This window comes from Centruroides sculpturatus, unplaced genomic scaffold (genome assembly GCF_000671375.1).
Source record: "Centruroides sculpturatus isolate CEXI.00-Female unplaced genomic scaffold, Cexi_2.0 scaffold403, whole genome shotgun sequence".
Taxonomy (NCBI): Eukaryota; Metazoa; Arthropoda; class Arachnida; order Scorpiones; family Buthidae; genus Centruroides; species Centruroides sculpturatus.
Genome location: NW_019384751.1, coordinates 184,721 through 207,225, shown reverse-complemented (window position 1 = coordinate 207,225; position 22,505 = coordinate 184,721). Strand labels below are relative to the sequence as shown.

The window sequence follows — 22,505 nt, the reverse complement described above, 5'->3', positions numbered from 1 at the left end:
GTCAGCAAAACAACAAAGGTAAGTAAATTAATGTTAAACATAAACTGAATTGAAAGGGACCCAAATAACGAAAATAACCATTAATATACTAAAAATAAATACAACTTTTTACGAAGAATAATTCTTTGTTTCAGTCATTTTTTCATTGTTTACACCATCAGCAGTTCATTAAAAAACACAAATACTCACGGAGATGACCTTCCTTTTTAGGCTACTGCCTCCGTAGTTAAAATGTAAAAAATGATAAAAGCATCCTCTGGTGCTCTTGCCACAATCACATAATACATTTTAAGTAAAAAAAAATAAATTTACATGGCCAACGATTATTTAATATTAATATACTAAAAATAAATATAACTTTTTACGAAGAATAATTCTTTGTTTCAGTCATTTTTTCGTTGTTCACACCATCAGCAGTTCATTAAAAAACACAAATACTCACGGAGACGACCTTCCTTTTTAGGCTACTATCTCCGTAGTTAAAATGTAAAAAATGATAAAAGCGTCATCTGGTGTTCTTGCCACAATCACAAAATACATTTCAAGTAAAAAATAATAAGTTTTGCATGGCCAACGACTATTTTATATTAATAAAATAAAAGTACGACTCTTACAAAAAAATTTTGTTTCAGTCATTTCTTTCGTTGTTCGCACCATCAGCAGTTCATAAAATCNCATAAAAAAAAAATTTTTTTCAAATTATATGAAACTTTTTTTTTTTAAATATATATCTGATATGTACATATATACAATATTTACAAATCCAATACAATCAAATGGGTGATCTGATTTCAATTCCACAAGTATAATATACATTAAAATTCAGACAATTATTGTAGAACATGACATTATAGAAATTCTGAAAATATTTAAAAGACTTTCAAACTTCCACAATTATTGTTTGAGCTTTAAGAAATTGATTATAAATCAAAAATCTTCTGAAGTAAAATATTTTTCATTGATACATTGAAATTCTATAAAAATGTTTCCTCCTTCATCAACTTTAACTGGATACACAGAAGTCGGTTGCCTGTTTTTACTAGAAACTATCTTTCCATCCTTTAATTTCATACACCAGCGATGCCAAGGGCACTTGATGCACGGTTCTCCATCTGGAAGTTCCTCAATTTCTCCAAGATGCAATGGACCACCTTGATGCGGACAATATTCTTTAATAGCAAATATTCTTTCTCCATATCTAAATAATGCAATTTCAATTCCATTTACTTGCACTAACTGATTCTTTTTTTTCTGACATGTAATAAGATAATTTTCTGATTTCAATGACCAGTCAAAAAGATCTTTTTTGAGCCCATTAACTGGAAAACATAACATTTGCACGACTATACTTGACCTTCGTCTTTTAATTTTTCCATTATTGAAAATAACCATTGCTAATAATCATACGTTATGAAAAAACTTTGAAGAGTAATTTTTGAATATTTAATTAATAGAAATATATTATTAATAACGATGTTTGTTTTCATAACGTATATAGTGTTTTTTTTAATGTTGAAAGTAAAATGAAAACTCCACTTATTTATACTTTAACAACCCTGTTTACGATAAATTTGTTTAGAAACAGATTAATCTCTATTATTAAATATATATATAGTCTACTTCATTTTATAATCAACCAAAGTTATTTTATACGATTTGTTCCTTCAAATTTTTTGCTGATTTTTTGGCATTTTCAAGCAGGAAAACATAATATATACATTTTTAAGTAACAATCATTTTCAAGATTTTTTTAAAGTATGAATCTTGAATTTATCTCAAATACTGCTAGAGAAGTTATGAGGCACTAAGAATATGAGAAGCAAATATGAATGTTTTCTACACTTTCAACATCTATTATCTTTTATTTTTTAATAATGTAATATTAGTATAATGTAATGCTTTAGTAATTNTATAGGGGGATCGACTGTATATATATAGTTGCTATTATTACCTATAAGTACTAGTTATTAGTTTAAAAAATTATGTTGACACAGAGTCAACACAATTATCACCAGCAAATCAGCTTTTCCCAGATGACTCAGGATGATGTAGAAATTGTCCAAAATATTGATATTAATCAAGAAATTGAGTCAGATCAGTAAGTTGTAAATAAATAAATAATAATGATTTTGATGAAAAAGAATAAGATTTTTAAAGCATAGATTTTGTTTCAGACTATATCAAAGCAGTGACTCATATAAAAGTTTTGGTCAGCAACAAAAAAGAAGAAAAAAATCAGATACCTGTATTAATCAGGATTACTATAATAATGCTCTTTTATCATTATCATCATCATCAACAGCAATAAATAGTTTTTTGGATAGGAGTTGTAAGTTCAAATTTATGAATACAGTAGAGCGTCGTTTATCCGAAAGTCGGTTATCCGAAACATCAGTTATCCGAAAGCATTCCAGTCGGCAAATTTAAATTTTCGTTAGTGCTGTGGCGCTGCAATCTTTGGCTATATCTTGGGCTACTCCAATATTTTTTTTTGTTGGTGTGTGTTTTTTAGCTGGCAGCATTGGCACTTTTGTGTGGTGTTTTTCTGAAGACTGTGTGTCGTGCTGAATCGAACGTTTTTGATACTAGATCATTTTCTAAAGTACATATTTTTTGGTTTTTATATTTTTCAATATATTTATTTTGTTTGTAAGAAATAAAGAAATAATTTTTAATGATACAATAGCCACGATTATTATTTTAAAAAGTATACGTTAGGCTTAACATCGACAAAAATTCACTGCGAAGCAACACGCAACGGAGAAAAATTTCAACACGGTATAGGTTAATATATTTTTTCGTACATAATTGGTTATCCGAAAAACCTCAGTCCCCAATTGATTCGGATAAACGATGCTCTACTGTATAGGCAAAATATAGTACAAAACAATGACAGATTTAAAAGTTATTATTATTTTTTTAAAATTTTAGGTAATATGTCACAGCCTGATAAAATTGATTTATTTTGTGAATCCTTGAAATTAAGATTAAAAAAATTGGATGCAAGAGATCAATATGATGCAACAAAAAATATTGAATTATTAATGTTAGAACTTGAAGGTCAAGAAAAATATTTTATATAATGTAATTAGCCTCTAAGTAATAAAATAATTTTTCAAAGTTTATAAAATTGTTTTCATTATTACTAATGAAACATTTAAGTAGTTTATACTGTATAATTACAAATATTAATTCATACAAAATGAATTGTTTAAAAATTTTTTTTATAATACACCTGGATATATCTTGCTATTCTGCCATGATACAGATCCTTCATTACACAAGTAAATATCTCGTTCATCATGCAAAGATTTTGCATGTATGCCATGCATATTAGATCCAAAAGAACAATGTGAAGAATTAATATTTCCATCTTGGCACCATAAACCTGGTTGAAAATTAAAATTATTATCATTATAATCAGAGAAGCCTGGGGGATTGTAAATACTTGCATTTTCTGTCAATAAAAAATTGTGTAAAACAAGGGCAGCAGCAACTATTTTTTTTCTATTGTTTTCTCACTATAATTGAGTGGTCTTTTAAAAATTCTGAAGTGCACCCACCAACAGAATTCCAAAAACATTTTCTACTATTCTTCAAGCTCTACTAAGTGATAGTTAAACACTTTTTGGAGATGAATGAGCTGATCTCCTCAGATAAGGTCTCATGAAGCTTTTCCTCTTAAAAAAAATTTAATCTCCAACAAAGAAGTATGAGAATACTGTATTAGAATTTAATATATTTTCATTTGGAAGATTTAATTTTTCTTCTAAAAGCTTTTTTGCAAAAGAACTTTGAAAAATCCCACCATCACTTTCTCCACCCATGAAACAAAACTTGACTGAAATAAATTTGTATTCATAATCAGTCACAGCTAATAAAATTTTGCTAAATGATCCTTTATAATTATACTCATAATTTAAGCTTCCACTGTTTTTTTGGGCATTGAACTAGTATATGCTTGCCATCAGTGCTCCTGTAACAATATGGTACCTACCAATAATATTCAAAGCCTTTAGTAATTAGCTTTCTATTTGTTTTCATTATCTGGCATTTTTTCATATAATCATTCTTTAAATTGTTCCAAATAACCTATAATAAAAATAATAGCAATTTATAAGTTAATTGCTATTCAAATTTAATAATTTTAATTTATACCTTTGTAGTTTCTTCGATTATTTTAGCAATTGTCGATCGTTCTATTCTAAATGAGAAACTGAGGCTTCGAAATGTCTCACCCATAGCAAGAAATCTAAAAAATTATATTTTATGATAAAAGTATACTAAAGACCTAACTAATTTTACAAAGTATAAAAGATTAACAAACCGTAATGTTACAGCTAATCTGTCTCTAGCAGATATCGCTTCTCTCCATCGTGTATTTTTCTGTTTTTGACAGCAAATATTCGAATAATTCTGGTGACATTCTCAGAAATCTAAACATTTTATTTTTTCTGAATTTTCTAATGGTAGCTGTTTTTATATGTTGATTAAGTAAATGTCTCTTCAATCCAAAAAAATTCTTCTGGTAGACTACCTCACAGCCAATTCAGGTTATAAAAACTCCTTTTATTGTTTTTTTACAGATGCATTTCGAGCTAGGTTAACTTTCTAGCTCCTCTTCAGAGCTTAAGAGTCTCCATAGGTTTCAAAAGGCTTAATTTTCACACTTATACAGTACTTTTAGTCACATTTACAATATTTTTACCATCTTAAAAAATTACTTTAAGGGCATGTATTGTGTTACATCAAAAGAATGTACTGCTTACTACACTGTTTTCTGTATCCAGAGTAGTGGAAATGTGCACCAGGGCTGTCCACTGATTGAACATGATGCCTCCCTAAACCATGATTCTCTGTATAGAGCTGGTGTGATACATAGCAAAAAAAGCTGGCACATAGTGTTCCCCAGGATATTGCCATACCTGTCCACAGCTGTCATTCCTCACAGCAGAAGCAGGATTCATCTGTAAACAATACTCAATGACATTCAGTGGTCTAGTTGTGACCACACCAAACATGCAAGTCTGCATCGAATGGCATCCCTGTTGCTGGTTGTTATGCATGCAGCCCAACTTTGTGCAACCTCTTATAAATGATTTGGGTGGACATGAATGCATCCATTAATGGCAATAGGCAGTTTCAGATGTCATGTACTGTGATGAATGGGACATCAACAGGTCTAGGTCATTTGATGAATCTGCCATTCTGTGCACTCTTGTGTGCCAGTGCAATCCACTGCCTCTTTGGCATATTTGCAGACATTTCTTTGTCTATTGTTACACACATTGCTGGATGGTACTCACATCATGCCCAACATACATGGCAACTGCACAAATCGACAAACTGAGATTGTGCAGCTTTAGAATGCAGTCTTGTTCCCCAGTCATTAACTGGTGGTATTGAGCTCACTAGTTTCTGATGCATTTTCTATGCTTCTTCGAAAGTTCAACTGCAATAAACCATTGCTGATAGCATTTATGGCAAGAGCCAGGTGCTAGTCTTTATAGCCTGAAACTGTGTACCAATGACTCAATGTATATGCAAACTTAATCATTTGCATATCTTATCACCTCTGTTCCTGCAATATACATGTAGCTACATGCATTCCTTTGTGGTGTTTCAATTTCCCTTTTGAGGAGAGTAAGTATACAGGAGTCAGTATAAATCTAGAAAAACCACGCTTTGGTCACCATGGCTTTATACATTCTCAATTTTGACAGCTATATTTTAGAACACTAGTTTAGAATCTGAAAACAACTGTTCAAAACATTTGACTGTTTCTTTTTGAATAAATTCTGCTAGTTTGAAGATTTATTTCTTTTGATATTTTTTGATGTAATCAGTTTTTCATTTAAACAGAATATTTAATGTTCTAATTGAAAACTAATGTAAGAGGGAGATGAACCTGTTACAAATCCCAAAAAAAACATCAACTAAAAATGAAGCAATCACAAAAACATTACACTTATCAGCCATGTTAGCTAATGGCATGCTCAGAATATCACAATCAAGAAAGATTGAAGAAAAAATGGAATTTATGCTAATGGAAAAATAGATGAATTTCAGAAAAAACAAGAGCACTATTGATAATCATTTTATAATTCATCTATGGTGTTCATGTCTGTACACTTCCATTATATACATATATATCCAATTACTAATATACTGAAGTATGAGTTTATCAGTATTATAATATACAGAGTGATCAGAATCAACTGCACAATAATCATACCACACGATTCCTTGTCAAAAACCAATCTGAAAAAGTGCTATCCAGAGATATTTGTGTCAAAAGGTTTTTGATGTCACTTCTGGTTTAAAAGAGAGAAATCAGAAATAACTCTTATAGAAAGAAATTATTTATTACCTTATAGTATAACTGATTACATTATTTTATATTAAACTAGTAGCCTGGGACGCCCCCTAGTGGGCATTCTTTACAAATTCCCATAAAGCACGATTCCTTTGACTTTTTTGTTCCTATCAATATGCTCTACAGCTCTGTTAAAGTCCCAATTGCGTCATACGGATCTAGATTTCTACCTATTAAACATTCTATAAATACTTTAAAATTGTTTAATTTATTTATTTACCTTCGCTTATAAATCTCGATTTTAAATGTATCTGCCATTTTTTCAACAAATTTCCCATGAGTCAATGTGCGATGTTCACTGACTTATGAGTCACAGGATGTTGTAAACGTGCTGCGCAAGGTTAACCACGGCATATAATAAGGCAAGGCTAGGCATGTAATAATTATTTATACCATTCCATGGTATAAATAATAAATTCATATCAATAATAAATTCCTATTACAAATAAAAATAATTTATTGTTTTTTTAAAATCATCGCTAGGGCGCCTCTAGTGTCCGTTTTTGGCATACCGTTACGCAGACAGACATGCGTTCAATGGGTTATATAGATAGATGTTCAAAATGACCTCTTCCTAGTGAGAAACAAGTGGCTGCTCATCATATAATAATACTGTATTCACTTGCATATAAGATGAGATTTTAATTCATTTTTCACTGCTTCAAAAACCTAGGTTGTCCTATATGCGCGAGCAAAGGATTTTTTGTGTTTTTGCAATAATTTTTGTAAACTGTGTATTCACATTTTTTACCAGATGCTCACCCTCTGGTGTTTAAAAACAAAAGTATTTTATCTGGGTCATTTCAATCGATCTTGTGTATTGTTAGGAGTATAGATGAATAGCAACATGAAAAGCAAAGCTTTTGAATTGAATTCCACATTGAAATTCCAAAATCACACGGGAGCCCGATATAAGTTTTAATCCATTCCCATGTGAAAACAGATGATTATTCAGAAATCAGAATTCGGAGAAACTCATTAAGTGTAATCGACAGAGAGTTGATTCGACTGCTAAGAATTGGCAAAAGAGGTTCTGATTGTCCAGCTTTATGTGAACAAATTATGTCGATTTTACAATATTTTTCCTTAAAGTTTAAAATGCCAGTAATTTTTGCAGGAAAATGAGTGAATTTACATGCATTTAATATTTTATTTGTGATTAAACGAAATAAAATTAGAATTGTATTAATAAATATAATTTTCTTTATATTGATCTTTAAAGTCACACCTCATCCTATATACAAGATCATCTTATACACAACTAAATATAGTATTTTGTATGCTTGCAACATGGCAAGTATTATAGTTGTGATGGCCACATGCAAGCCACTAAGTCTTGTTGGGAGTCTACTGGCTATCTGTAAACAATGTTCTGTGATGCCCTCATAAGAAGGCTACAAGATTTATATTGGATGATCTAGCAGATCATGTGACTGAACCACCATGGGCAATTCATTGACCTGGATATTCCCCATCCAACCACTGACAAACAACCATCAAAGAATGTGTTGGTGCTTCCACAGACTGTGAATAACATCAAAAGTTATGTAATCTGTGAGGGCTGAACTTAGTGGAATTATTTTGTTTAAATATATTTTTTGTTGAGAGAAAAAAATTAGAGAGAGAAAACAAAAACTGACATTTTTAAAGATAATTAAATTGTTTTCCCACGGACTTGTTTCCTGGTTGAAGATGATACAACGAGTGTGTCAGCTGGAATCTGCGACAGAAAATTCAACTATTGGATGGATAAAGAAAAATTCCTAAAAAGGCCATGGGAAAAACCCAATGGCAACCCCCTAATAAAAGGGAGGGGGTCGACGAGTCGGACAGAGTCCCGGAGTTAACTTTGAATTGTGTGTGTGTTGGCCACCGCTTGCTATTCGTCGCTGCCCTAACTGTTCCTGATCGTCACCACTCCGAGAGATTCTTTGCCACTTCAAGAATCCCTAGTGTGAAAAACTTTGACTACCATTTTGTGAATTCTACAGGTATTTATTCTCGCATGAAATTAATGTGAACTCTCTCTCTCGTTATCAGTTGTTAGGGTCGTAGTAGTTACGTAATATGTCAGCTTCGGATTAGCTTTGGCTAAGCATCTAATAAATTTAATCTGTAACTAGTCTATATCGAATAATAAATAGGTATTTTTATTTATATGAAAGTTTGTGGAGTGTATTTCCTCTGGTTCTCTTCTTCCGCCTCCATCCCGGATCCTAAAGTCCACACACGTGACCGTTCGAAATAACAAGATAAACTGCCAATCCAGTTTCTGTGTCTGTCCATAAGACACAGTGGTGTCATCCTGACAAGTCATCAAAGAGGTGCCGACCCTATGGTCACAAATCTAAGAAATCTGAAGGACAATGTGCAAAACACTAGGAAGTTTCCAGCTGTCAGATGTTCTGGAAGAAGATATGGTCCCACTAGAATATCACACACAATACCACACCACATATTGATATCCCAATGGACTTGATACGTGAATGTGAATATATAGCATGGGGATTTTCTTATGCCCAAGCATGGCTGTTTTGACTGTTAAAGACACCTTCATATGTAAATGTTGCTTTGTCAGCCCACAAGATTTGGTAGATGGAAGTATTATCCAAAGTACAGTGTGTGATCAGTTAATGAACATATAGTAGATCCCCCTATAAGACAGGTTCCTATAATTACGATTCCTATAAGACAGCGAAAAAATTGTGGCGGTATCCATAAACAACGGTAAAAAAACTCCTATAATTACGTAAAACGTCATTGGGCAGCCAAACTACTTTCCGCCGTCCAGCGCCATGCTACGGACAGTTTAGGCAGGTAAATTGAGTTTAGTATCGTCTGTACATATAATTATATATAAATTAGGTACTGTATATATAATTATATATTAACTTAATTTATTGTAACTTTATTATAATTATGTATATATGCTCTCTGCCGCCTGGCAACACGCTACGGAGATTTTAGGCTAGTAAGTTGAGTTTATTATCGTCTGTTAGCTACCGTAAGTCTAATACAGTACTGTAATTTTATACATTTCGTGTGAAAGAAACATTNGAATTTTATGCTAACTATCGTCTGTACAGTATGTAAATTAGGTACCGTAAGTCTAATACAGAACTGTAATTTTATACATTTCTTATTCAACGGCGATTAAAATGATTTATATTAATGATGTCTCCAAAGTTCAACGACATTTTCGCAGAAAAATAAGTTATTAGAAATCGGCCGCTGTTTGCTGAGCTGTTCCGCAACGAAAACCAGCTTTAGCAATGGCGATGTCGAACGGTGCACACTTGGTAAGTAATCCTACAATTTTTTGTTTATAGCATAGTTTATACAGATTATTTCAAAAAAAAAAATATACGTATTTTTGGAAATGTTGAGTCGGATTAGTCTAGAATCGATTAATTTTATGGAAGAAAACCTTTCAAACAGCTGTAGTCCATAAACTTCACACATGTCGGGCTGTGATTGGCTGTGATTCCTACAAAATTGATTCATAAAGAACGGAACGTATCTACCGTCTTATAGGGGGATCGATTGTAATCCATTCAAAGACAATGTTTGCTACCCGAATTGTCTATTAACTGATTATCGATTTATCATAGATTTTTATGGAATTTGACTAATTTGTTCTGACAAACCAAAAAATTAATTTAATACATATGTTTATTTACATGTAACAACAAATTAAAAGCAATCTCTCCATTTTTTGATGGATGACACATCTTTATTTCTCAGATGTGATTTTCATTACTTTATCCACTTGAGTCTTTTTTTATTTTATCATTCTTAGCTAAGATTGTGCCCAGTGTAGACCTGTTCAAACCGTACTGCCTAGCAACATTAGACATCTGCCTACTCTCTACCTTGGCTATTATCTCTTACTAAGTTTCTATAGTGAAACAGTTCTTGACACTCCACTCTTTTTAGGTCCAATAATATTATCAATGTTTTTTAATCAAATCCATCTAATAAACAGAGCGATAATTACAAATACGTCACACTAACCTTGTATAGCTTTGCAGTTACTATTTAAAACATAACACAAACATTTTAAATAGTAACTGCAAAGCTATATAAGGTTAGTGCGATGTATTAGTGTTTTTTAAATAAAAATTCATAAAAACACAAAAATTCAGAAAACATAAATCAACTACTGCAAATAACGTTATGTATATAACTGTAAAAGTCTTGTTCCATAAACCACTCATAGATACCAGTAAAATATAGTTTTACAAATTTTAAACACATCATCATTTCTTCTTGTGTTTGTTCTGTCAGGTGTTCACTACCCGAACATGTGCTTGTTGTCTGATTTGTTCGCAATCCAAATTCTTTGTTAACTGATCACTCACTGTATATTGCTGTAACAGTACTCGCAGTATTGCTGTCTCATCAGCAATCCTGCTGATGAAGATTTTGCATCCTTGTGATATGGATGATGTCTTATGGATGATGTCTTATGAAGTGATATGGATGCATGTCTTCACCATGCAGAATGGATAGTATGATACTTTGATGCAAACTTAACTATCATGCAATTGCTGTCTACTTGTTGTTAGGTCCTCCTGTATCAATGCTAGTACAGCATCCTTGACAGCTAGTGTATACACAGAATGTACAGTACATTTTCACTGTCTACATTTGGCAGTGGTATGACCCTATCTGTTTCACACATTCAACAGTCAAGACATCAAACAACTTGGGGATCTGGGCAATATCATATTAGATATTGCTGACTGTATAGTCTTGCTGTTCCCAATACTGAGCCATGACTCTTTTCCAACAGGAAATACTGTACATGCTGCATACTCTTGCATTACAACATAACTGAAAGACTGAAAGAGCAAAAAAAAGAAGTATTTCCTAATACTGAAATAAAATAAGTTCATTCAACAAATGCAGTATGAGCTAAGCTGTTTTTGTTTCTTCCTTCAACCTTATGTACAGTATATACTACTGCAAATATGTGTGTACAACTCAGTTTGATGCATACATTTGCATTAGCATGTCCATCATTTGTTTTCTTTTTGAACATGTAATCTTGATTTATTCTGAGGTACCAGCAACCACAGGGATGCCTAAGAGATATTTTGTTTGGTATTTTTACAGATAAAATTCCAAATGACAGTAAATGATATCATAAACTTTTCAATATGAATATTTCTGGAAGGTCACATCCAATCGAAAAACAGCTACCACGTTTTTCAGGTTTTGGACAAGGTGGTATGAAAATTGTGCAGTTGCTGCTGCTTCTGATACCCTATGTATATATATATATATATATACAGTAGAGCGTCGATTTTCCGAATCAATTGGGGACTGGGGTTGTCTGGATAACTGATATTTCGGATAACTGATTTACGTACGAAAAAATAGTTTAACGTATCCAATGTCGAAATTTTTATCCGTTGCGTGTCGCTTCGCATTGAATTTTCGTCGATGTTAAGCCTAACAAAGACTATTGTATCGTTAAAAATTATTTTTTTATTTTGTACAAACAAAATAAATATATCGAAAAATATAAAAATAATAAAAAATTATACTTCAGATGTTAATTTAGTATCAAAAACGTAAAATATTTGAGTAGCCCAAGACATAGCCAAAGATTGAAGCGCCACAGTATTGGCGAAAATTTAAATTTGCCGACTGGAATTCTTTCGGATGATTGACTTTCGGAAAATCGACGCTCTACTGTATATATACACACACAAATACATACACTGATTCCCATGTTTATGAATAAGTGAGACTGAGTAATCCTCCATACTTTGAGTTCCATTTTCAATTTTAAATTTGTAATTTGTTCCAAGACTTCATGTACTACTGCTGTTTTAAAAAAATTTCTGAAAAATAAGTTGTTTTATTAAATAAATATATTGTGCAATGGTTTATAGTGTCAAGTTAAGTCATTTTCTTTACACCAAAAAAATAAATAAATAAATAAAACAGTAACAATTTATAACAGACACCATACAAGTGAGTGAAATGATCTTTTAGCATTGTGCTTTCACAAACATCCAGTTCATTCAGGCACAAACACCAATTTTTATAGTAGTACATAATCTGCTGTTTCCTGAAAGGTTGAAACCTTTTATGAAAGTTGAAATTTTGATGCATAAATTTCTGATCATGAATGATCAAATTCCTGAGTGCTAACTTCCATGAACATTGAATATGTGTATATTGTATATACTATATATACACTGTATAAGTTTTTATAATAATATATTATATTATTTTTTTGTTAAAGAACACAGAATTACATTCTCTTTATATTTAACACTTATACAAATAAATTAACTCTATATATATACACAATGATTTATAATGAATGATAAATTAATAATAATAAATCATCATCAATTCACAACAAAAGTTCTTCAAACTTTTTCTTACACAAAATTTAAATTATAAGAAAGAAATTACAAAAGAACTTATTTTACATGCACTATGACTAATTAAACTAATAAATTTATGATAAAGTTCACAAATACTTTTCTTCCCTAAATTCAAATTTATAATTTTTAAATGCAAAGCAGTTTTATTCCATTTATTCTGTTAGCTGAAGGTGACCTAAATCAAGGTCAAAAATGTTTACAATTAAATACTTTTGGTAACTTCAAGTTTAGCAATTTATCAAATACTATACACAACATTAATTTAAGACCAGTTAAGAACTTTAATTAAATATGTTCAAGACAAATGTTTTTGGTCTTCATCTCAGATCTGCTTCGGGTTCATTTTGGTTCTCCATTTTATGACAATCCAGATTCAACACACAGAGAATAAAAAATCTTAAATATATGTATAATAATGTATGATTTGTACCATTTTATGCCTGCATCTACAGCTATTGTATAATTTTGCATAAAATGTAAACCTCCCCCAGACAATTTTAATTTCCAAATACATTCTTAAATACATAATTTCTCATCATTCACTTGGCTATTCCAATATAGAAAAGAAAACTAAAATGGACCAAAAGCAGATCTTAGGTACAGATCAAAAATCTTTGTCTTGAACATGTTTAGAGTTCTCAACTGGTCTTAAGGTTATATATAGTGTTTGATTCATTTATAGATCTAGTTTCTGAAGAATTTTTGAACTTTAGCAATTTATTTGTTTTGTTATTATTATAATAACTTTATAAATTTAAATTCAAAACTTTTAATATATAAATTATAAATTACCTCAACAATAACATCAAATAAATATTTTTTTTGTTTAAAAAGCACATTTGTTGCTCCAACTACAAAACTTCTTGTATTAACATCACTTAATAAATCAAGAAATGGCAATGATAGATACGGATGACAAAGAGAACCCTAAAAAAATTAAACAAACATTAATTATTTGTAAAACATGAACAGTTAAAAAATTCATTGTACTCTACAGAAAAACATAAGTTAAAATGTTTTGAATAAATAAGTAAATTTAAATTACAGTCAACCCCCATAACACTGTTGATTTTTCCATTTTATATGAATTCCATGTTGTACGAGTCACTTAGATTTTACAAATACGTGAGCTGTTCACAGCTTGGCACATGTATTTGTAAAATCTAAGTGACTCGTACAACATGGAATTCATATAAAACGGAAAAATCAACTGTATTATGGGGGAAGTCGACTGTAATTTAAACTGCAATTTTCAAAAACAGATGTTCTTTAAAAGGAACCATTTTAAACAGAATGAAATTACTTAACTTACAGATTCACTTCCATTTTGATGTTGTAATATCTATAAACATTTTAAAATACACTCATTGACAATAATTGTTACACACCCAGATAAAATTAGCTGTATACCAAGTTTTGCAGTAATCAGACATGTCTCATATATATGTAAATGATTACAGTTTTTGCCCAATTGTACATCAGGTAATGCCACCTTGCTACTCTTGTGGAGGCTCATTGTGTTCAGAATTTTTAGTGCAATTATTTTTTGGAGGTCTTTGCCAGGCATGCCTGTATGATGTTGTGAGTACCATTATGAACAGTTGATGGAATTTTCAGAAAAACCAAATCATCAGGCTGAGAGAAACAGAATGGTGGTTTTGCCAAATTATCTGCCATCTAGGTGGTTTGTCCTGACTGTGAAGCATTGGGGCAATAGATACATCAGAGCACATACATGGTAGTCATCATATTATCTTTATAGTGATATATCCCAGTTCTGTTTTGGAATGAGCAATCATTGTGTTTGAGTGTGAAGAACCACTGATATTAAGGGTGGAAGAACTACTGGTGTTAACACATTAACATCATTCAATCCTGACTTTATTGTTGAGCAGCACACTGCCCCCCTCACTGGAATTCTAGTCTGGAAAGCCAATTCATATGACAATCAGTCACCCCTAATAGTTTTACAAGAGACATTGATGGGTCAGCAATACTTCAAGAAATTTTGTGTTTTCAAATGTTGCCTTTCACAGCAAAATTGCAAACAATAATTTTCCACAAGATAATTACTCAGGTACACAGAGGTAAAGGTTTCCAAGAATGTCTCCATCAAGTTACCACACACAAATTGTCTGTCCAGTATCACACAAAATGCTAGATAGATTTGCCATCTGTTGAGTGTGTGTGCACGTGCATATAGGACCAGTTGGGATATGGTTTCAGCCATCTACAAGTATGAGGGATATGGAGTGGCATTTGCAACATTTAAGGCCAAATCTATTATAGGATAGCAAATAGTGCCTTTATGCCTTCACACCCAACCATATCATCATATGTATTCAGGAAGTCAGGAACACATAAGAATTCTTTGATATTGTACCATTGTTCCACATAAAACTGTTCCTTCACTTATTCATATTGATGATGATATACACTTATTATCATAATGATATTGTAATCACTTTTCATCATTACATTCTTACTAATAAAGTTTCGTTCAATTCCAATGCCTCTTTCCTTGATGTGCAACTTTTTTGTCAATGAATCTTTAAAATGCATTTGTTATCTGATCACAAAATGCATTTTTAATTAATACTTAATTCCACAGATAAAATGAAATAAAAGATGCTTTATTAAAAGACTAATATTTTGATGGAAGAAAAAAACTTTTCATTATATTTTCTTTCACAAATTATTTTATAAATCAGTTGTTATATAGTACATAAAGGTTTTATCATCATCTGAGAAAAACTGAATCGAATTGTTTCAATTTGCTAATATTTTCTAATAATAAAGAATAAGATAATGTATATAAATTATTACATTTTAAAAAAATTTAAAAATAACTAGCAGATATGTCCAGCATTGCCTAGTGAAAAGTAATGAAAACAGATTAATTAAATAAAAACTATATTAAAAGTTTGGTTATTTTAGGCTATCTCAAATTAACCATTATTTTGGTAAAGCCTCCAAATCTAGATGATGTATGCCTTGAAATATTGTCACTAAGAATATAAAGGAAAACACACAAATATTCCAAAAACCAAAAGGAATAAAAATATTTACTGATATTAATGTTTTTATCCATTTCTAACTAGCTTACCCATCGCGCATTGCTGCGATCTCAGAAGAAACGAAATTCAAGCAAACTCGTTATGATAAAATTCAATTTACATTTTATTATTTTTATTGAAACTTATTATTATTATTCATTTTCATCGGGAAAACATTTCAAAGTGTCGTTTCAATTCTATTTATTTATTGGAGTGCTTGTGGATACACGATATTTTTTGTTTTTCCGTCTGGTGCGTACACGAATAAATCGGAAGGTTTTCCGACGCGTGAGCCGGCCACATACAGTTGTCCATGCGAGAAGCACGGATTCTCCAAATTTAGCCCACACACTTGCAGCGATTGTCAGAAGTGCGATATTCCCCATTTATATATATATTTTTTAATCCTTTATAATTTTAATTATTTAATTGCTCCTTCCTCTCTTCCTTGGCATGTTGTGAAATTTCTGATAGTTGGATAATAAACCGTTTTATTGTAATTTGTCTTTTTAAATTATTTTGAGTCGATATTAAAATTTGGAAAAGGGGGATACCTAGATCGGTAAAATACGCGAATTTCTTCCTACAACTTCGGTTGTTGTTCGGGGTACAGTTAAGGTTTTAACGAAGTTCGAGCGAATACATAATTAGCAAAAAAAAGTTGAAATAAAGTGATTAAACAAAAATTATTACAAATATCGTAAATAACAGTTCACAAATGCGTATGTAGAGATAATTTTTAAAAGGGGGAAATGGTCTTCACAATTTGAAATCGATCGAACACACTGTCTCGATACACTCGTATAAACGCGCGCCATCTATCGTGGGTTAAATGTACTATGCCAGAAACCTTCGCGGGAGTGTATTAAAAAACTTTCCTAAGTTTTATGGCAATCGTACTATGCCACAAACCTTCGCGGGAGTATATTAAACAACTTCCCAAAGTTTCATGGCAATCGGATAAACGGTGTGGTAATGCATGAAGGACATAAGACAGACACACAGACAGACATACATTCATTTTTATATATATATACTAGCTTACCCGTCGCGCATTGCTGCGATCTCAGAAGAAACGAAATTCAAGCAAACTCGTTATGATAAAATTCAATTTACATTTTATTATTTTTATTGAAACTTATTATTATTATTCATTTTCATGAGGAAAACATTTCAAAGTGTCGTTTCAATTCTATTTATTTATTGGAGTGTTAATGGATACACGATATTTTTTGTTTCTCACTCTGGTGTGTACACGAATAAATCAAAAGGTTTTTCGACGCGTGAGCCGGCCACATACAGTTGTCTATGCGAGAAGCACAGATTCTCCAAATTTAGCCCACACACTCGCTGCGATTGTCAGAAGTGCGATATTCCCCATTTTTATATATATTTTTTAATCCTTTATAATTTTGATTATTTAATCGCGCCTTCCTCTCTTCCTTGGCATGTTGTGAAATATCTGATAGTTGGATAATAAATCGTTTTATTGTAATTTGTCTTTTTAAATTATTTTGAGTCGATATTAAAATTTGGAAAAGGGGGGATACCTAGATCGGTAAAATATGTGAATTTCTTCCTACAACTTCGGTTGTTGTTCAGAGTACAGTTAAGGTTTTAACGAAGCTCGAGCGAATACATAATTAGCAAAAAAAAGTTGAAATAAAGTGATTAAACAAAAATTATTACAAATATCGTAAATAACAGTTCACAAATGCATATATAGAGATATTTTTTGAAGGGGGAAATGGTCTTCACAATTTGAAATCGATCGAACACACTGTGCGCGAATGCTCGTGTAAACAGATGCCATCTATTGTAGGATAAATGTAGTTTGCGGGAGTGTATTGAAAAATTAAAAAAAACTTTCCAAAGTTTTATTGCAATCGTACTATGCCACAAACCTTCATCGGAGTATATTAAACAACTTCCCAAAGTTTCACGGCAATCGGATAAACGGTGTGGTAATGCATGAAGGACATAAGACACACACACAGACATACATTCATTTTTATATATATAGATAATCATCAAGTATGTCATAACGAGTATAGAACAGAACAACATTATGCAATAAAACATTTAAATATAAAGATTTGAAGTAGTTCCTACTTCAAATCTTTATATTTATATGTGTTTGATTGCTTAATGGTGTTCTGTTCAAATGATTTGTATAGTACTGAACTAACTAAGCATCAAATACACAAGAGGAAAGAGGATATCACATATCCTGCACAGTAGCATAGCAAACATAACTGGCACCCGGGGCATGACACTTTATTGGTGCCCCCTCCCCCTCCCGAAACACATATTGGGTGCGTTTACTTTTAGCTCCGATCTCGCCCCTAGTACACTCAGTCTGTATACTTTTTGTTAGATACCAATGAGCACAGCGTTTACTTTTCGCACCTGTGATGTCATTGCTAGCATTCCTAGTGTGCTCAGAGAATTTACAACGAGCTTGGAGTTTGTTCAAAGATGGTGGCATTCATTACTGTGTATACTTTTACCAGCGTGCTAGTATGATGTCAGGCTGCGCTAGGTGTCAGCTCAGAGAGCTTGGAAGCTAGCAAAAAGTAAACGCACCCATAGTTTGTCTTGGAGACTATTTGGGCACCCCTCTGCGAGTGGCGGCCGGTGCATGACACACCCCCTTGCACCCCCCTCACTAAGCCACTGATCCTGCAACCAAATTTCCAAGTGTGCTTCACTGTTGAATCAGTACCAAAGTTGCCTCTTCTTTGATCACTTTGTGACCCGTAACAAGAAGTGAATTTACTATGACAATTGAACTATCCAAGATGTTTATGTGATGTCTGGTAACAAGCATTTACCAAATCTAAATGAGCTTTGAGCAATCAAAAATGCTGCTATGTGTTCTGGGATTATTGCAGAATCACATTTACATCATTTACCATCACTGCATACTGTTGGGGAAAACAATTGACAATGACAGGTACTGTAATATGCTTGATGACCTGACTGCAAGGACTGCTATCATCCATTAGTCAACTGAAATGGAGTTTTGTTCTATCAAGATAACATTAAACCACATACCAATAAGAAGACAATCTATCACATGCATCAGCTGAGCAGGAAACTCATTAATCACCTACCATATCTGCCAGACTTTGTCCACTATCTGATTTTTACTTGTTTGGTGTATGCAAAATCATCATGATAGTCACAAGCTGCCAGGAAAAAATTGGTGACTTCTTTATTTCCAAGTAGTTATCCTTCTTTAAGCTGGCCATTCAAATGTTGATTAAAGGTTGGTTATAGCTAATGATAGGGAATAATATCCCAATTAATTCTTCACACATAAAATCACTTTTTCTGCACCCTAATTTTCAGCAATGACTTTTCAATTTTTCTGATATAAAGATATTAACTTATGTAATCTAGATTAGAGGTAGGCAGCTTAATCACCTATTTTAGATAACTCAATTAAGAAGACAGCCTTCTTGACATGCCATGACAAAATTCATTTTCATTATTAATATGGAAAAATTTGGTATTATGGAATTTTATTAATATAAAAATTTGTGGAAATATCAGGAAGTCAACTACATTCAAAAAACCATTCAACAAGAGTATTGTGAATTTCATCTAGGCTTGATTTTGAAGAAATAAAAATTAGCAATAAAAATAATCTACTATTAATTCATTTTAACTTTATTATAAATTTAAGATTAGAATGATGATTTTGGATTGGTTAGCTCTGAAGAAAGTTAGTTTTTTGATTTTTGAATGAAAATGGCACAAACCCTTGTTGTAGTACAATATATAATAATAACTCTTAAGAGTTATTATTATATATTGTAAAGGATGTCTACAAATAATTGCAGCAGTTTCAATAAATCAGTGCAGGCTTTGTATTAAACATATGATCACAGTGAGAGTGTAAATAGGTGGAAAAACTCAGCAGTTTTTAAAAATAAGTTCACAATACATGTCCCCTTTGTAATTCTATATATACCATCTCTGTAATCTAGTTCATATCATACTCAGTGCAGCATGTTCCTATCACTTTGAGCAAAGGCATTGCCAATACAAGTCCATAGTTCTGGCAGAGGAGTCAGTAGTACAGTACAGAGAATCCTTCATGCACCCCCACAGTTAAGTTGGGAATGTGGAGACAACAGCAGCAGCTGGTGATGATCATTACTTGACACTTATATGTCCAATCTACCAATTTGGTAGTCTGGTGTTCAAGAAGTCAGTTACTGAAATGTGGAAGAGTACCATCCTGTTAGTATATGAAGTCCATCACATCACTTTTCAGCTGTGACATGAGCCAATTTTGAAGCATATCTATATAGCTGCATCCTGTCATGGTTTCTTCAATGAAGAAAAAAATGCTCTAAACTTGAAAACGAATTTTGTTTGAATTGCTTGGCCAAGCAATTCAAGCCAAGCAATTCAGACAAAATTTTGAGCAATGCTTGTTTTATATCATTGAATTCAACCACTACACCTGTAATAGTATGCTCACAAAACTGCTATAATCATTTGTATATACCCTGTAATAACTAAATATCAAACTCAACGTTTTTAAACACTTAATAAAACACTAAACACCTTCCATTGCTGAGAAATGTTTATTTAATAAAACACTAATGTTTTCAACCTCGTGGAATAGGCCATCCTCAGGTGTAAATGAGTTTGAATGTATTTTTTGAATTTTGATATTATTTCATATCAGATTAAAACTCAAAAATTTATGTAACACAATAAAAACTTAAGCAGCAGAGGGAACATAGAACTTCATCTGATCATAGAACATAACAAATCAGAACAATAAAATTTTTGAAAGATTTATTGGCAAACTGAAAATATCAATTTAAAATATTTTTTATAAAATGATACCCCTAAAGATAGATCAAAAGACCAGAAAATACTAAGAATGTTTAGGAAGGTATATTTATAAATATAAAAGTATGTTCTGCAATAATGCAGAATTTAAGAAATTGTAAAAATAGGAAAAATTAAATTTCCTATTTTTAATTATGAATAAAAAATGCTAGTATTTCTTTTTTAAAATAATCTTTATAACTTTCTCTGGCTTTTTATGATTGTTTACTAATGTAATGTTTAGTTACTGAGTTCTATTTATCTTTGGCTCTCTTGTATGTTCTACAAGAAAGCCAAAGATAATGTCACCATGGAACCAAGATTCAAAATTTAAAGAAACCAGCAAGAGACAAAACCGGTGGGAGGAGCCTCATGGTATGGAGAAAGGCAGATGCAAATCACCTGCAGATATCCAGAAAATACTTCCTGTTTTGATGATTTTTGTGAACAACACCAAATTTTAAATGAGCTCATCGAATGTATTTTAATTGAATAAAACCATCAATTTTGACAGGTTCCTGTTAGTTTATACATATTTATCATTAATATACGATTAACAAGAAATAAGTTTTTCACTTCACAGAGCTCTGGAATGCATTCTACTGCTTGAAATGAGACAAAATTTGGACTACAGATAATTCAAATAATGCGCTTGACATTTCTTAAATAAAAAAAATAGCACAAGAATCCATTGATCAGTGGTGCAGGAGCACACAGAAATATTGAATATGTGTGCACATATAAATGTTGAATATGTAGTACTAAAACTGCTCAATATGTCCTCCTCTATTTTGAACAATGTGCTCTAATTGCAAAACCATACTAAGACAGCATTTCACAGATGCACGGGTAATCAGCTATTTTCCCACAGCATGGCCTCCTTGCGACTTTTGGTTATGGGGTTTCCTGATGGACAATGTCTACCATAGAAGACCTCCATCTGTGCTAGATCTGAAGGACAGTATTCAGCACCATGTTCTGAATATTCCAGCAGACTCACTGCATTCAGCTGTGAAAAATATGGTTTTACAATTAGAGCACACTGTTTAAAATGAAGGACATATTGAGCAGTTTTAGTGCTATATATTCAACATTTATGTGTGCATGCATATTCAATATTTCTGTGTGCTCCAAGGCCACCTATCGACAGATTTTTGTACTATTTTTTTTATTTAAGAAATGTCAAGCGCATTATTTGAATTATCTGTAGTCCAAATGTTGTCTCATTTCGAGCAGTAGAATACACTCCAGAGCTCAGAGCTCTCTGAAGTGGAAAACTTATTTCTCGCTAACCCTGTATATGAAGACACCAAATACACCTTTACATACTTTTCCAATAACTAAATTTAATTGAAACAAACGTTTTCAGCTTGATTGATAAGCCTTTATCAGGTATTGATCTGTAACCTGACATATTCAATACTTAAAACCTGTTTTAAAAAGCAAGCCTTTCCGGGCAACTTCTGGAAAGGTGTAAAGGAAAAATTCTTAGTGATTTCTTACATATTGAAATAAAATTTTATTTCTTGTTTGTAAGTTATTTTAAGCCTATCCATACAGATTACAGTAGCTAAGCAAAGTTTGGGCAAACTTTTCATTCTGAATACAATACATAATTATATAATGATGCTGGTTATATGTATAAATACTTTTTTTATGACTTTATAATAAAAAATTTCCATATTAAAATAATGCTTTTTTGTAAAATATAATAAATGAATAATAATTTATAAATTGCTGAATTATGAATCATTATTAAAAATAAATATAGCAAAAAATAAATAAATAAATATAATAAAACATTTTAAATAT

The 22,505-nt window shown here is 31.7% G+C and overlaps 2 protein-coding genes across 2 annotated transcripts in view; both read right to left on the bottom strand.

Annotated features, from left to right (window-relative positions):
• Positions 1-706: 706 nt before the first annotated feature.
• LOC111628591 (Rieske domain-containing protein-like) lies at positions 707-1,875 on the bottom strand. The gene has a single exon (XM_023372412.1). It carries the CDS (start codon positions 1,390-1,392, stop codon positions 928-930), a length of 465 nt encoding a protein of 154 aa, XP_023228180.1. The 5' UTR covers positions 1,393-1,875; the 3' UTR covers positions 707-927.
• A 1,365-nt stretch (positions 1,876-3,240) lies between these two features.
• The window catches only part of LOC111628573 (late secretory pathway protein AVL9 homolog), a 43,650-nt gene continuing 24,385 nt past the window's right edge, over positions 3,241-22,505 (bottom strand). Inside the window, exons 8-9 of the mRNA XM_023372396.1 lie at positions 13,576-13,710; positions 3,241-4,252 (exon numbers count right to left, since the gene is read on the bottom strand). Coding sequence (XP_023228164.1) covers positions 4,235-4,252; positions 13,576-13,710 — 153 coding nt within the window. The 3' untranslated portion in view covers positions 3,241-4,234. The remainder of the gene's footprint in view (positions 4,253-13,575; positions 13,711-22,505) is intronic.